General features: G+C 42.1%; 1 protein-coding gene across 6 annotated transcripts in view; it reads left to right on the forward strand.

Moving 5' to 3' along the window:
* Positions 1 to 14,030, forward strand: part of srgap1a (SLIT-ROBO Rho GTPase activating protein 1a) — a 90,401-nt gene extending 76,371 nt beyond the window's left edge. For 2 of the 6 annotated variants that reach the window (XM_038706901.1, XM_038706903.1), the window contains exons 19-22: positions 4,649 to 4,829; positions 6,492 to 6,629; positions 9,992 to 10,358; positions 11,201 to 14,030. In XM_038706901.1, the coding sequence (XP_038562829.1) occupies positions 4,649 to 4,829; positions 6,492 to 6,629; positions 9,992 to 10,358; positions 11,201 to 11,608 (1,094 nt within the window). In that variant the 3' untranslated portion in view covers positions 11,609 to 14,030. Of the gene's footprint in view, positions 1 to 4,648; positions 4,830 to 6,491; positions 6,630 to 9,988; positions 10,435 to 11,200 lie in introns of all 6 variants that reach the window. The other 4 variants (XM_038706900.1, XM_038706902.1, XM_038706905.1 and 1 more) reach the window with 3 other exon arrangements.
* Positions 14,031 to 14,549: the final 519 nt, after the last annotated feature.

Below are 14,549 nucleotides of genomic sequence, written 5' to 3' on the forward strand. Positions count from 1 at the left end.
ACACCAACTGGACCCTTTGAGAGATAAATCTTGTTTCCCATGGTTCACACTCTTGGGTTAAAATTTTCAATTCCCTCTATTGTATTTTTTCATTACAGTGTGAAAAAATTGTGTTAAAGTAATGTAGAAAAGAAATGTATGGCATTTGTGTCAAAAAGCTTTCTGATGCAGGCTGTGTTTTCTCTATGTTTAACTACACTTCCATGTGTCCAAAAGAAATATGAAGAAAGAAAAATGTTCACTGGAGGATACAAAAGACTTCTATTAGACGTTGGGAAAGGGTGCATTTGCTGTAATCATACATGTGGTCCTGTGCTTGAGTGAAATGGATACCAGTTGGTCTACATCAAATAGTGAGTGAGTTAGTTGAAACCAAAATATCAGCCGGGGTCAGACGTCACTTTAACATCCAACGAAAAGCAGAAGAAGACAATAAAACTTCCAGCTCATTAAAAGTGTTAAATATCCCTGACAGAGAGCTGACCAGATGTAAACGATGCGAGCAAAAAAAAAAAAACAGTCAACCTATAGTTGAGCAAAGTCTCCATATCTTACCTTAGTAACAGACTTCCCCCAAACCTGTTTCCATGGTGACGACAACGGCCCCAATCCTGTCTCCCTTTCACACCCAGAGATGATTTTTAGTGGCTCCCTGTCACCATTTATCATCAGTCTCTATGGAAAGAGTTTGGAAATATGGTTGATCTCTTCTCATTACGTCAGCTGTTAATAACTCTGCTTCCAAATTTAAGTCGATGGATGTCCTTCATAACTAAAGAGGACATCGGATTAGGCAGGGAAACTTCTGTGTGTGAGGGTTCCCTCTGTAAAATACAGACGGCAGCTATCAACTCTTTGAGTAATTAATGGAAGATTGTTTTTCAGAAGTCCACTGCTACCATGTTTTTGTTCCTAAAGCCTCCCTGGGCAGACCGGGAGGATGTCCTCTCTGACTTGAGTCACTCCCTGTGGAGTCTTGAACTGTGGTCAAGTTATTGTCATCAGTTATTTTTAAATCTCCATGACATCATTTGGATTTCAGACACAAAAGCAAACCTCTTTTTCTGTTTGGTTACCAACCCTTGATTCTGCAGCCTGAAATAGTGTGTTCTCCCTTCTCTTCCCAAGGATCAAAATGTGTTTACCCTTAAAGTATGTGAACACAAGACAACCAGAGGCAGAGAGAAAGGAGTAAAAGTTATTCCACGTGTTGGTCTAAGTAGCAGTGCGGAAATGTTCTCATCTCATGGGTGCAGAGAGTGTTAGAGCTCATTAGCTCAGATAGATGATCTGGACACACAGAAAGTAAAGCTAAGTGATTGTTGCTTTAAACAGGCGCAATGAAGAGAAGGGCACTTGTGTGGATGAATATGAGTTATAAGATAAAGGTGTCGTGTTTTACTAAGCCTAGCCCCAGTTTGAGCCTCTCATACATACTACCATTACATTCGAGTGACAGAGCTTAGCATCCGGTTTACCAAAAAATACCCTGGGATCTTTGAAAACCCTAGAAAGTCATTTAACAGCACGTATCACTGTTCTGAACATCTTTCCATAATGCTTAGACTTTTCCAACCACCTGGATGAAAGAGATTGTTGCTGCTTGCTTAGTTTGTACAACGTGAACCAAAAATAAAACATTTCATTTGCATTGATGTCACCTTCCAAGATTTGATATTTTTATTTATTCATTTCTGTTTTTCTAGATTAGGAAATACAATCGCACCTTGAGAAACTGGTTTAAAATGCTTCTAATCATGCCACCAACAAAATAATAATTTATCCATGTGGTTAGAAGAGTCTTCAAGATACCTTCACATCTTCAGAAGATATGGATAGGTGTTTTTCATTTGCCTTCTGGGATTTTCATCAGGAATATATTTTTCCTGAAAATCAAATGCTTATTTCTTCCACTAACACTTGATTAAAGGAACAACAATGTTAATACACGAAGGGGCCAAACTGGGGCTAAATAGAGCCGTACAGTGTCCCTCAGCATGTTTCCACCCGGAGATTAAGTGCCTGTTTTTAGAGTGGCACTTCTCGCACACCATCAATACATTGATGTTTTATTGGCTAGTGAATTTGCTACAAGGTCAAAGGTGAATTAACTGGCACATTGATTATATATCCGTTTGCAAGAGTGTAGCAGGATGTCCTTGTTTTCCCAGAAGGCATACTGTATATTGGATTGCATCTGTTAATGGGTAGTGTGTTTTACTATACATGAAGGGTCTTCCCATAAAGAGTGGTGTCTAACCCACCTTCATCTTTTCAAGTCCAGCATGTCATCTCCTGCTCTGTTTGTAGCCTGAGATTAATATTTGTCTGCGGAGAAAAGGGTGGATATTAGGGGTGTAACGGTACACAAAAATCTCGGTTTGGTATGTACGTCGGTTTTGAAGTCACGGTTCGGATGATTTTCGGTACAGCAAGGGGAAAAAAGGCAAACATTAAATTGCTGCTGGTTTATTATAAACTTTGGTAAACATACAAATTACTTTATACTTTTTTAAACAAACTTCTAAATTACACAATAAATACATTATATAAAAAGAAATAGAAATAAAATACTGCTGCAAACTACTAACAAGTTCTCCACTAAATAAAATATCAAAATTATACCACATACAGCTAATAAAATATAATAAAAAATATGGATTACCAGAAACATACCCGATCACTACTGAGAAATGTCGGCCCACTGCTTTCATCTCATCGACTTGTCCGTTGTTGTATTTCAGTAGGAAACCGAATTGTTCCCAAACAGAAGACGTTAACAATAAGGGAGGGTCTAAAAGCTCTGGCTTCTCTGCGCTGGCCGTGATGCTTAAGTCACTAGTTAGCGAGAGGCTGGGCTAAAGCGGCTGCTTGTGTAGCGCTGTAGCGCCACAAGGCGGAGATTTGGTCCACCACTTAATATGTCTGTGTGGAAACTCGGAATTTACGTATGTTCCACACACAAAACAAGCCTAATATATGCACATGTGCACCGTTCCTAAAGTCCTGTACCGAAACGGTCCGGTACAAATACATGTACCATTACACCCCTAGTGGATATTGATCCTAACCATATCTCACACCGGGCTCCTGCTCCCCCATTTCTGTATGTATGAATGTGAATGTAGAGCAGCATCCACACAGACTCAAGATTTCTTTAACTCCAGTCACAGTGTGAGTTGGTTGGGTCTGAAGCCACTCAGTTATACTTGCACAACATCAGAGGGGATCCTTTACCGCACTGAGATTTGAGTTTATTGCCTGCTGCTTTCAGCCGCAGCCATGTCACTGCAGTGTTGGAGCGTGTGTGCGTGCGTGAGTGTGTGCACGCCCAAGCCTTGGATAAACATTAACGGATGGATTGATAGGTTGAAGTAAGGGAAATAGAAAGAGAAAATGGAAAGGAAGGGAAATCCCCTGCACTGATAAGGGTTCCATCACCTTAATTAACAGCCTTGTCCGCTGCAGTGAAGCCCAATTAATTCAGCCCGTAAATTCCTGCATGTCACATTTTATTGGACCATCCACTCTGTCAATCCTGACCACCAAGCGGCGCAAGGAAGGTGGCAGGTTAAAGTGTAAAAGAAAAATGTAATAGAAACAAATGAGGTCAAATAGATGCTGGGAGAAAAGAAGAAACCGCTCTGCTCAGAATCATGCCTGTATTTCCTCTCATCTGGGAATTACTTTCAAGCTCCTGTGAAAGATATACCATGATGGCTTTTCACAGCCAATACAAGCTTCTGCCATTTAGTCTTTTCCCAGTGTAGACATAGTGCAGGGTGTATATAGAACACCCTGCGTTAGGGTGAGGCTGTGTCTGTCCAGGGACTCCCTGTCTGACTTAAAGTGAGATGGGAGGAGGGCAGAGGTAGGAGTGAGGAAGGAATAAAGAAGCTATTTTTAGACCTGTGTTGCTGTAGTGCATGCATATTGGCTTGGAGACGTGTACCTTTTGAATAGAAGAGTTGACTGTAGCGGTTGTTGAAACGCCCAATGCTTTCTTCAGGACAGATATCAACTTTGATTTTCAGTGGTTTTAAGTGAAAAATGATGGACTTGAAGAGAGCAGTCAATAGTAACTTCTCAATCTACCACTGGTTAGTACTGTCTGTTATAACTTTTTCTGGTCTTTACCATGTTAATTTCCCATGTCACTGATCCAGCGCTATACTTGTACAGTTATTGAGTAGATATCAACCCAGTCTAATGATCCATACAGTGCCTGACATGCCCCTGAGTCATATAGATCTCCTCTCCACAGCTTCTATAATTATCCTGCTAAAGCTCCTCAGGGCCTGTTGTGGCCCTGCATGGTGTTGTAGTGCCGGGTTACTATTGACTACAACTAAAATAAACAACTGGCTCAGCACACTTGAGCTCCATGTGCTCAAACTGTTTCACATGAGCATCCACGGTCACAAACATGCTGCTATTAGCCCTGATACAAGACTTTCCTGCATCAGAGCCAGCATGTATTTAAGTGCAGCATGTGTTGTCTATCTGGATTAAGATTATTATTTCACTAGCCTGCACCACTTGTATCAGTCATTACAAATGTCTGCTCATGCAATTAATAGCCATTTGTACTTAACGTCTTTGCCCTGTCTGACATACCTGACCTGTCTAATCCTCTCCACATTGACAGAGGGCGAACCCATTGAAGCCATTGCCAAGTTTGACTACGTTGGGCGCTCTTCCCGAGAGTTGTCCTTTAAGAAGGGCGCCTCCCTGCTGCTGTATCAGCGGGCGTCAGAAGACTGGTGGGAGGGACGGCACAACGGCATCGATGGCCTGGTGCCACATCAGTACATTGTGGTCCAAGACATGTGAGTGGTTTTCATTGAGCATAATTTAAGGTATGACTGAGTAATACACATATGTATCCAATCAGGACCAAGCTTATGAGAGTATAATTCAGGGCTGAACAACAGCAGATGAATTTATACTGAAATAGGAATTACAGAGAACACAGCTGATTATACACTAATGAAAACATACTTATGAATAGGATCGTCATATTCTGCAAAGAAGGCCCCTTAAATCTTACACACTGAACCTTTAACGCAAAAAAATTTGTTTTTAGCCTTTCTAGTAGCATGGCTCGAGGGATAGCAATGTCGGCCCGTCTATCGATCCAGACTGAAATATGCCAGAAACTATTGAATAGACAGCTAGCTGATGTTAGCATTTTACCTGCGCAAGTACTGCTTCAGAGAGCTGCTAACATTTCTTGTTATCACTGGAAAAAAAAACCAATCTCTACAGGTGGTACACTGAGGAAATGTTCTACCCCTGAACTACTAACAGCTCCACTAAGGGCTTTAGATTTGTGGTTTAAAGCTCTCCCTGATGATATCTCTGTGGGTTAAACAACACATTTTGTTGACTTGGCTCTGTAAGTGACCGCAGCCCTTCAGTTGACAGCAGGGTCGTGCATAGAGGACCTTCAGCCCTGTTTGTCCCGCTGTCGTCCCCGTTCAGCTGTGGAACATTCTCCATCTCCAGGATCCTCAACCAGCCCTTCTGTCACTGTCGCACGCTCGCAGCTCTAACAAGCGTAAACTCTGCTGTGACGGCTGCTGGTGCTTAATGGGCTAGATTCACTGTCTCGTTAGGACGGGAACAGAATCACTCCAATCACTTAATAGCTGCCTGACAAAATGGCCATTTCCCCTCTTCCCTCTTCTCTTCTTTCTCCTGCTGCTCTCTCGTCAGTGTGCCTCTATCAATAATTCACCAGGAGGGGCACTGCTGATGGGGTGTCTTCTTAGTTAATGAAAGGGCAGGGGAATTTACAGCTGTATTGGTTGGCCCTGAGAGCACCAACATCCTGCTCTTTACTTAAACAGAGCAGTCTGAGGCACACAGGGTTGTGATCTTTACTTGTCCCATAAAATAGCCCACAATAAAGCATAAACAGAGACTTCTGAGAGGCCACTTAAGCACAGAATATCTCACTCAAGAGTCTACTGTCAGGGGGTTCGAACTTTCTGGTGTATGTCAGAAAATTTTGTTTGCTGCCACCTCCTCTTTGTAGAAGTGCTCGTCCTTGATCTGTCTGTCTGTGTGCATTCCTGTGAATACACTGAATAAGTGACTGTGTTTTATGTCGGCTAATACACATCTTCAGCCGTACAGCTTAGTAGCTCTGATTACTGCAACCTGACATGCACCGGCTGTACCCAGTATCCAGTCACACACATCACTGAAACCCATACAGCTGGTTGGTGTGTGTGTGTGTGTGTGTGTGTCACCACCACAGTGCATCACCAGAATACTGAGAGGAATATGACTCATCTGACTCCCTAGACCTTGGGGGAGAGAGGGAGCCGTGCTGACTCACAGGAAACTGATATCAAATACTGTCATCGAAGAACGGTGCTAATATGAAAGATCAACTGATTTGCTGATTTCTCCCTATTTTTTTTTTTCTGTCACTTCCACTTGCTCTTCCCATGTCTCAATGTCACTCTGTCTCTGTGTCCTAGAGATGACAACTTCTCTGACACTCTGAGTCAGAAGGCTGACAGCGAGGCTAGCAGCGGCCACGCTGGAGAGGATAAATGCTCGGGAAAAGACATCGGCTCGCCCACTGACACCAGGATCTCTGAGTCCTATATTACCAGGTTGGTTTTCACATGGCTGTCTAGCTGTGCTACATGGACTGTAATATTAAAGCCTCTCATAAACAAGTTCTATAAGGGACCATCATTAGGATTCATTTTAAAATCTGTGAATACAATTCACAAAACTCTGTTTTAAATGATGGGTTTAATGTGTTTGTCTGTGTTGTACAGCAGCAGCAGTGATCTGTTAGGAAAGGGAATGTTACCATGAGAAGTGATTAAAAACTACCGCTGACAACACGTGACGCTCACAACACGTGACGAGACACAGCCAAGGTTCCTGCAGTATTTTTGAATAACTGTGGACATAATAAAGATTTTTCTTTAGGATTCCTCACTGGACTCCACCATGCAGTAGACATGAAGATACATGTTTTCAAGGTTAACAAACATCCTACAGTGTTAATCAGTGCCAGCCTCCTGTCACTATAGTGACCAATGTATGACCACAACACATCTTGGACTTCACGTTGGCTGTATAATGAGAGACGGCCAATCTAAAACAAATGACTGACAGTCTAGCAGCATGTCTGTAAGAGCCTCCATGTTTCATCATCCAAGATGCTGAATTAGCATCAGATGTTAACACCAACACACACACAAACTTGACACTTGAAAAATGAACTAACTACCTTAGAGAGATTGGGACTTGTCGTTGTATGTTACTAGAAATAATCCTTGTTGTCAGCTTTTTACTTCAATGCAGGCTTGTACCCCAAAGTGCTTTAATAGCATGAATCTTGATATATTATCAAGACTGAAGGAAGTAGGAAAGACCTATACAGTATCCAATCCTCAGTGTTTTTCTCCTGTCATTCTGTCTCCTCAGCTCACTTCTCCCACTATTTAATTCCCATTAAATGCCCATTTCACAGTAGTGGTTAGTCGTCAGCTGCTCACACTGCAACATACTGTACATACACATGCACAGGGAGGGTTGGCACACAGAGAGAACACACACATATCCGATCACACCTCAGTCTTTTTGGCAGCGTCTGCTGGTTGCGTGCCAGTATTTTGTCTCCTTCTCCTCTCTTCATTGCTGCATTTCTGGTGGTGGAGGAAGCGACCTTGAAACTGTCTGTTACTGGTTCCTGCCAAACACATGAACAAACGCTTTTTTATTCATAGCCACACTCACTCCCTCCACTTCACTGTTGAAATTTTGATGATTCATACTGGAGGCAATATTTACACCACAAAGCCAGCGTCTAAGACACACTCTACCTGTCACCATCTCCCAGGTGACACCCATCCCTCTCATTATCTCCCCGTCTACCTCCCACTCACTTTTCTGCTCTTCCAATCAAAACATTCCTCCTACGTTAAGTGTTGAATCATTTATATCCCAAGCTTTATTTAGATATTTTCCTCTCGGTGTTCTCAATCAGCAACACGCTCAACAGACGGAACCTTTAAGTACAGCTTGATATCACAATAATAGCAAGTGTTGGTAAAAAAGATAGTGATGTTGGTGTCTCTTTTAGCGGAGAGGATGCACCATTGATTTGATCATCCCATACAGTTGCTCCTTTTTTTTTTTTTTTTTTTGCTCGGAGGAAGAGGAACTCATGGAATGCCTTGTCATTTCCATGATTATTAGCCAAGGCCATAATGAACAAAGGGTGAGCTGTCAGTGTGGTGACAGCTTGCAGAGTAAGTTGCAGTGCCTGTTGTACACTCTGTCCCAGAGACTGGGGGACTGGTGTTATGAATGTAGACTTCTCCCCCTGCAGGATGTCAGTGGTTCCTGCAGTTGTTTACTATTTCTCTCTGCAGTCTCGGGAAGAAAAAAAAATTCTCACCAAGCACACCAGCCTGAACCTCTCCACCAATTAGTCTTTTTTTGTTTTTTTTTGCTACACATTCATTCATATTTTTCACATTAAGACAGTCCGTCTTGCAGGTTTGTGTTTCAGAGTCTTACAAAAGCACACATGGCCGTTTGGGTTGACCGGAAACTTTCTTGTTCATGTAAATGAGTAGTTTTCTGTGATGAAATGAAGCGATTGGGGAGATACGGCAGCACAGTGGCTTTGCACAATTACACTCTCCGAAACCCTCACAGTCCTTTATATCCATCCTCATTATTACTTTTTGTTTAGCACAGTGATGAAGCTGGCTATTATTCTTAATGATAATGGCTGAGACGGCGTTCATTAGGCAGACGTAAACTCTCAAATTAAGCCATTTGCCTCGGAGAAGTGATTAAAGGATGAGTAACTCACTGCATGTTCATCATCACAAAGAACCAATAATGCAGAATTAAAATGGTTAATCTGACACATGGCAGCGTTCAGATGTTATTGATTTAATATTTCAAGTTGTCCCTTTTTAGCAAATACCAACTGAAAAAGTGGCATAATGATACAATTATATTATTAGTTTCTTTTTACCTTTTTAAAATATTCATATGAATGTCTGAGATGTCATGTAATAATAATATCAGGTAACTGTGTTATTAAATTCTAGTTCTTTGCCAAGAGTCATGCTCAAATATCTTTTTCAATTATTAGCTGCAAGACTGAAAGTGATGACGGCGGTGACAGCTTCTTGGATTAAACATTACAGCTCTTGACTCAGGCTGTCTTTAGCTACTATAGTGCTGTTAGTCATGCGTATATGCAGAGCAGAGCCTATTAGAGTCATACTAAGGAGGATGTGCTGCACTATTGGCCTTTTATGGAGCAATAGTACCGCTTCACTGGAGGAGATGTTACTGTGGAGAAACATCATCTCGATCAGACACATGCGTTCATGTTCAGTTCTGTCTCTCCATGTTTCAAATGCGTGTGTGAGATTATGTGCGTATGGTGCTGTACCGATCCAGGTTCAGACAGAGGACAGAAGTACTGCTGCTGTAGCAGCTGTAGCTTCTCCCAGGGAGCCTGTTTTGGTGCTCGGACGAACCACAGGCCTCCTTTCTCTGGGTGATAGCCAGGACTACTCCAGCTGCTCTCCAAATAAGCCTGTCGGAGCTGTTAGTCATTGACATCAGGGTTCCTCTTACACCACTGATTATTGTTTTTTTTTTTTCCATAGTGGCAAATGAGTAGTAATGAATGATTCACTATAGGCTACTAAAAATGCAGCATACATTGATATAGAAGATTGCTAGCATTGCTACATTTTCAGAGTGAGACTCAAATGAAGCCCTTAAATAAATTCAGTAAATTAAGTCTTAAATTATTGGATACATAGCAGTCAATCCAAAAACAAGGCTGTTTTTTTGTTGTTCAAAAGTTTACATTTGGGAGATGCAAGATGGCACAATTGTAATTAAAAAGAAAAAATGCTTAACTCGATAAATAAATGTTTCCCCTTTGTTGTTTCCTCTCCATCCCTCTCCTCTATCCCAGCAGGCACAAGAAAAGATCAGAACCACCATCTCGGCGGCCCCCTGCCCGCCCCAGCGATGTCCACTGCATGGTGCATCCCTCCCAGCATGGTCATGGAGGACATGGAGGCACCCCAGAGATGGGCTCCCCAGTTCTAGGCCACTTCAGCCCACGGGACATGCTGCGGAGTCGCAACATGCCTATGGACAGCCCTGAACGTCGTCGCCGCACTGGCCACGGCAGTTTGACTAACATCAGCCGCCACGAGTCGCTGAAGAAGATGGAGAGCCCACCGATCCGCCGCTCTACCTCTTCGGGCCAGTATACGGGCTTTACTGACGGCCACCACCACCACGGCGGCAAACCCCTGGATCCGGAGACCATCGCACAGGTCAGCGCGGGACGAGCGGCGACCCGACCGCAGCTCCCTCCACCATCAAAGCCCTGCCCCGCCCTGTAAAAACATAGTCAGTCCCTGTCTTCTGCTTCCTCTGGCTGCATCTGTGTCTGTGTGCTAAATACACAAAAGACTAGCTTCACAGGCAGACAGCAGGGAGCATAGCTTGACGTTGGGATTCATCACATTATATTAACTGTTAGTCTTGCTTGTGAGCATACAAAAGCTATTACAAAAATACATTGATCCCTTACTGGTAAACATTTATGTTCAAGCCGCCATCCGTTTTTGTGTCACTGCTGATAGGAAGGCCGTGGCTTTAATTTAACTGTTGTCACATATTTATGAATAGTAAAGCCATGAAAGGCTCTTCTATAGGGCCTCAGTTAGAAAGGTCACAGAGCACTTTACACTGTGCTGGGCTGTCTGTCTGCTGGGAACATGCTCAGATGAACATATCTTGTCATCTCTGCATCTCCTTCGCTACCTGAAGTCATTAGCATGCAGAAGGAGAGGTGCTGGTGCAAAGTAATACTCTTTACTAACTCTCTGCATGTATAATGCATGCATGGTGTTTTCTTAAAAAACTGTCACTGTGTTCCTCTGTTAACATCGCTTTTTATGTTTCCTACCATACTGCACTCTACCTTCTCTCTACCGTCTGTCATTTCTTTCTCACTCTTTTGATTTCTCCTTCCAACTTTCTCTTTTAGTTTTTTCTCATTTTTAACCCCAACCTTCTTTTCTATCCCTCTTCTCTCTCACCAATGTTATCGTCATCCTTCCGCACCCCCCCCCCCTTCCCCTCTCACATATACTCTCTCTGTCTCCTGCAGGACATAGAAGAAACCATGAACACTGCTCTGAATGAGCTGCGTGAGCTGGAGCGCCAGAGCTCAGCCAAGCACGCCCCTGATGTGGTGCTGGACACCCTGGAACAGCGGCAGACCTCCGGCAGCAGCGGCGGGGGTCCCACGCCAGCCAGCTCCAGCGAGTCCCTCAGCCCCATCCACGGCGTCATGCTGAGGTCCACTGCCAACACTGAGCCACCCATCCGCCGCAGTACCAGCTCCTCCAGCGATACTATGAGCACCTTCAAGCCTCTGGTAGCGCCCCGCATGGGGGTGCAGCTCAAACCCCCCGCCTTGAGGCCCAAGCCCATGGTCCTGCCCAAGTCTAGCCAGGTCTCACAGCCTGCGGCTACATCTCCTCAGGACCCTCTGGACAAGTCCTGCACCATGTGACCTCTGGGACAGGAACCAGGGATGTAAATCAAAAACTTTCAATCAACTTCCAGGGGGCTGCAAAATGCTACCAGTGTCTAGACTTCACAGACATACAACAAATAATATCTAAGACAGTGTAAAATACATGGACCTGGACAGGAAAAAATGTTTCCTCGTGGTGTTTTGAAGCTAAGATCATGAAGAAGACTCAGACAGGATCTGAGAGACTGATGTAGGAGTTGCAATGTAAACACATTTGTCTCAATAACAAGCGCACAGTTGTGTGTTAATATGTTTAGGTTAATATTATCTAACAAATGTCCTTTTTGAAATAAACTCAAAACAACAAATCACAAAGGCTTCCTTCAAGGTTTTAGAAAACGTACACTAGTTAGTTTAGTTTACAGACATTCACAAACTGTGTAACTTTGAACAAAACATGCTGCATGTAGCTCCTCTGTTAACCACTGAACCTGAACCTGGAGCTTGATGAGAACTGTATTGACCACAGAGGCATTCTCACACACAGAACTAGATTAGATTAGATTTTTTGTTCTCTTACCTAGAAGGGCCTTTGAAGGTGTTCAAAGGCCTTACTGACTTTAAGGTGTAACTGATTTCACATGTTAAATATTATTTAGGTGCTGTGACTACAGGTTGAAGGTTGATTTGACGACTGATATGGGGGCCTGAAGAGCCCTTAAAAACTAACGGTACTTTCCTGATAGATAATAGTACTGATAGCAGTATGCTTTTTTTTTCCCCACTAGCATGTAAATTCTGCAACTTTCTTTTGGGCGAAGCATACCATCTGTTGTGTGAAATGTACAAAGATCCCCTTCTGTTCTGGATTCACTCAAATTTATTTTAACATATTGCCTGGAATGAGATATGACTATTGGATGAAACCACTACTTCATTATGAACTTTTGTTTGAACATTTCGATGCTTTCTTGAATCCCTGCATAACTAACTCGTGATGCAGGGGTAAAATATGCCTAATAACTATGGCCCTTTGCATCTGTATAACACATGAGGAGCAGTGTGGAAAAATTGTGATGACAAATCATCTCCTACCTACATTATATACAACACATATGCTATTATACATTGTGGAACTCATGCCATAGTTTCTTTTATGCCTTGCTTGGCTTTATCTACCCAAAGACATGACTGTACAAGTTAAAGCATGGATGCTGACCCTCCATATATGATGTAGGCATTCTTCTTATTGACTGATGTGTACAGACTCATGGCAGCGCCCTGTGGGAGTGCTGCTGGTAGCCATGGACCTAATGACTGTTAGTGTAAAAACCTCCTAATATATTCGCCCTGCTTCCTCTTTGTCAAAGTCTTCGCAAACAGCAGCTTCCTTTGTGTCCCGCTAGTCTTGTTATATGTTCAGGTGAGAGTGTCAATAATGCGTTTTTTGTGGTGTTCCCTGACTGACATTGAGGCTTTCCCTGTGGATGTTCTGCCTTTGTGGATGCTGCCGCCTCTAAAAGCACGTCGTGTGGCAGAAAGCTGCACATGTGGAACAGGAGAAGTCCCACACAGACAGTGATAAACAGCCCATGTCGGTCAGCTCATGTGTGTCCAGGTCCAGTAATAATTTCAAATGCAATAGCCCCCTACAACTGTACATGCCAGAGTTCCAGCTGTGTGACTGCACCCCTGTATGTCTTTTTTGAAAATAACCTCTGTACTGTAGAAATAAGAGAAATGGGTGCATGTCCTGGGAATGTTTGGCTAGCATAATAACACAGAAAACACGTGGTTTGCAATGAATAAGCAATGCTCTTTAACAACAGGTTTACACTATCTTTGACTTGACAATTATTGTGTGTATAATAACCAAAAGATAATTGATTTCTGACTTACTAACTATTTTTGTAATCATTTTTGTTATGCGTGTTTCATTTCTGGGTAGAAATGACTTAGAACAAATGGTGTAGAATAAATATCCAGAGAAACAGGTGTGACACCCAGTATGAAGCCAGTTGTAAAAAAAAAATACAAAATAAAAGTGTGCTTTTTGTCACTACGTTAACATCATCAACAGTAGGACTCAGTTATGCCGTCTGTAGGCTTTAAGCTACTCTGTGGTGTTATGTACATCTGTAGTATGTACTTGTGAAAGTGCCTTTTAAAATGTTTTAGAGGAACTTCAGACATCCTGTACCGTTGCATTTTCATGTCAGATGCTGTGTTTTTGAGAAAATGCAGTGCAGAAAAAAGACACATGAATAAGTAATGATGCCATTTTCCAAACAGTTATATGAAAGAATGAATGAATAATAAATAAACAGCTTACCCATTGTGACATTGCACTTTTATGTATATAACTGTATATATGGCATGTAACATCATAACATTTAGAGTTCTTTGAGGGCTTATACCTCCAAGGATTTCTTTCTAATAAAGGAAATAGTTTGTCGAGTCTGGTGGATTTTATTTCCTTTGTCCAGCTTTATATACTGAGTAACTTAAACTTTGGTTTATTAATAGTCAGTAGTGGAGGAAGTATTCAGATCATTTTACTTGGGTAAAAGTAGAAATATATCACAATGTAAAAATACTCCATTGCAACTAAAAGGCCTGATTTAAACACTTTACGTAAGAGTAAATAATTATCGACAAAATATACTTCAAAAGTAAATGTACTCATTATGCAGAATGGCCCCTTCCACAGTATTATATTACGGATTATTGTATTACTGTCAGTGATGTAACCGTAAAATGCTGCTTCCATGTTAATGTGCTTAAAAGTGAAGTGAAGATCATCTTAGAGACGTTGTATATTGATCAAAATATTTTGTTGTGTAAAATTTGCAAAGTAACTATAGCTGTCAGATAAATGAAGCAAAATGTAAATCTGGTGGAGTAGAAGTATACAGTGGCATATAACAGTAATATTTACACATACACCATTGTTATTAGAGCATCACCTGAGGAGTCT

The sequence above is a fragment of the Micropterus salmoides genome, unplaced genomic scaffold (genome assembly GCF_014851395.1).
Source record: "Micropterus salmoides isolate LMB-PRFRI ecotype aquatic unplaced genomic scaffold, ASM1485139v1 Ms_hic_scaffold_8, whole genome shotgun sequence".
Lineage (NCBI taxonomy): Eukaryota > Metazoa > Chordata > Actinopteri > Centrarchiformes > Centrarchidae > Micropterus > Micropterus salmoides.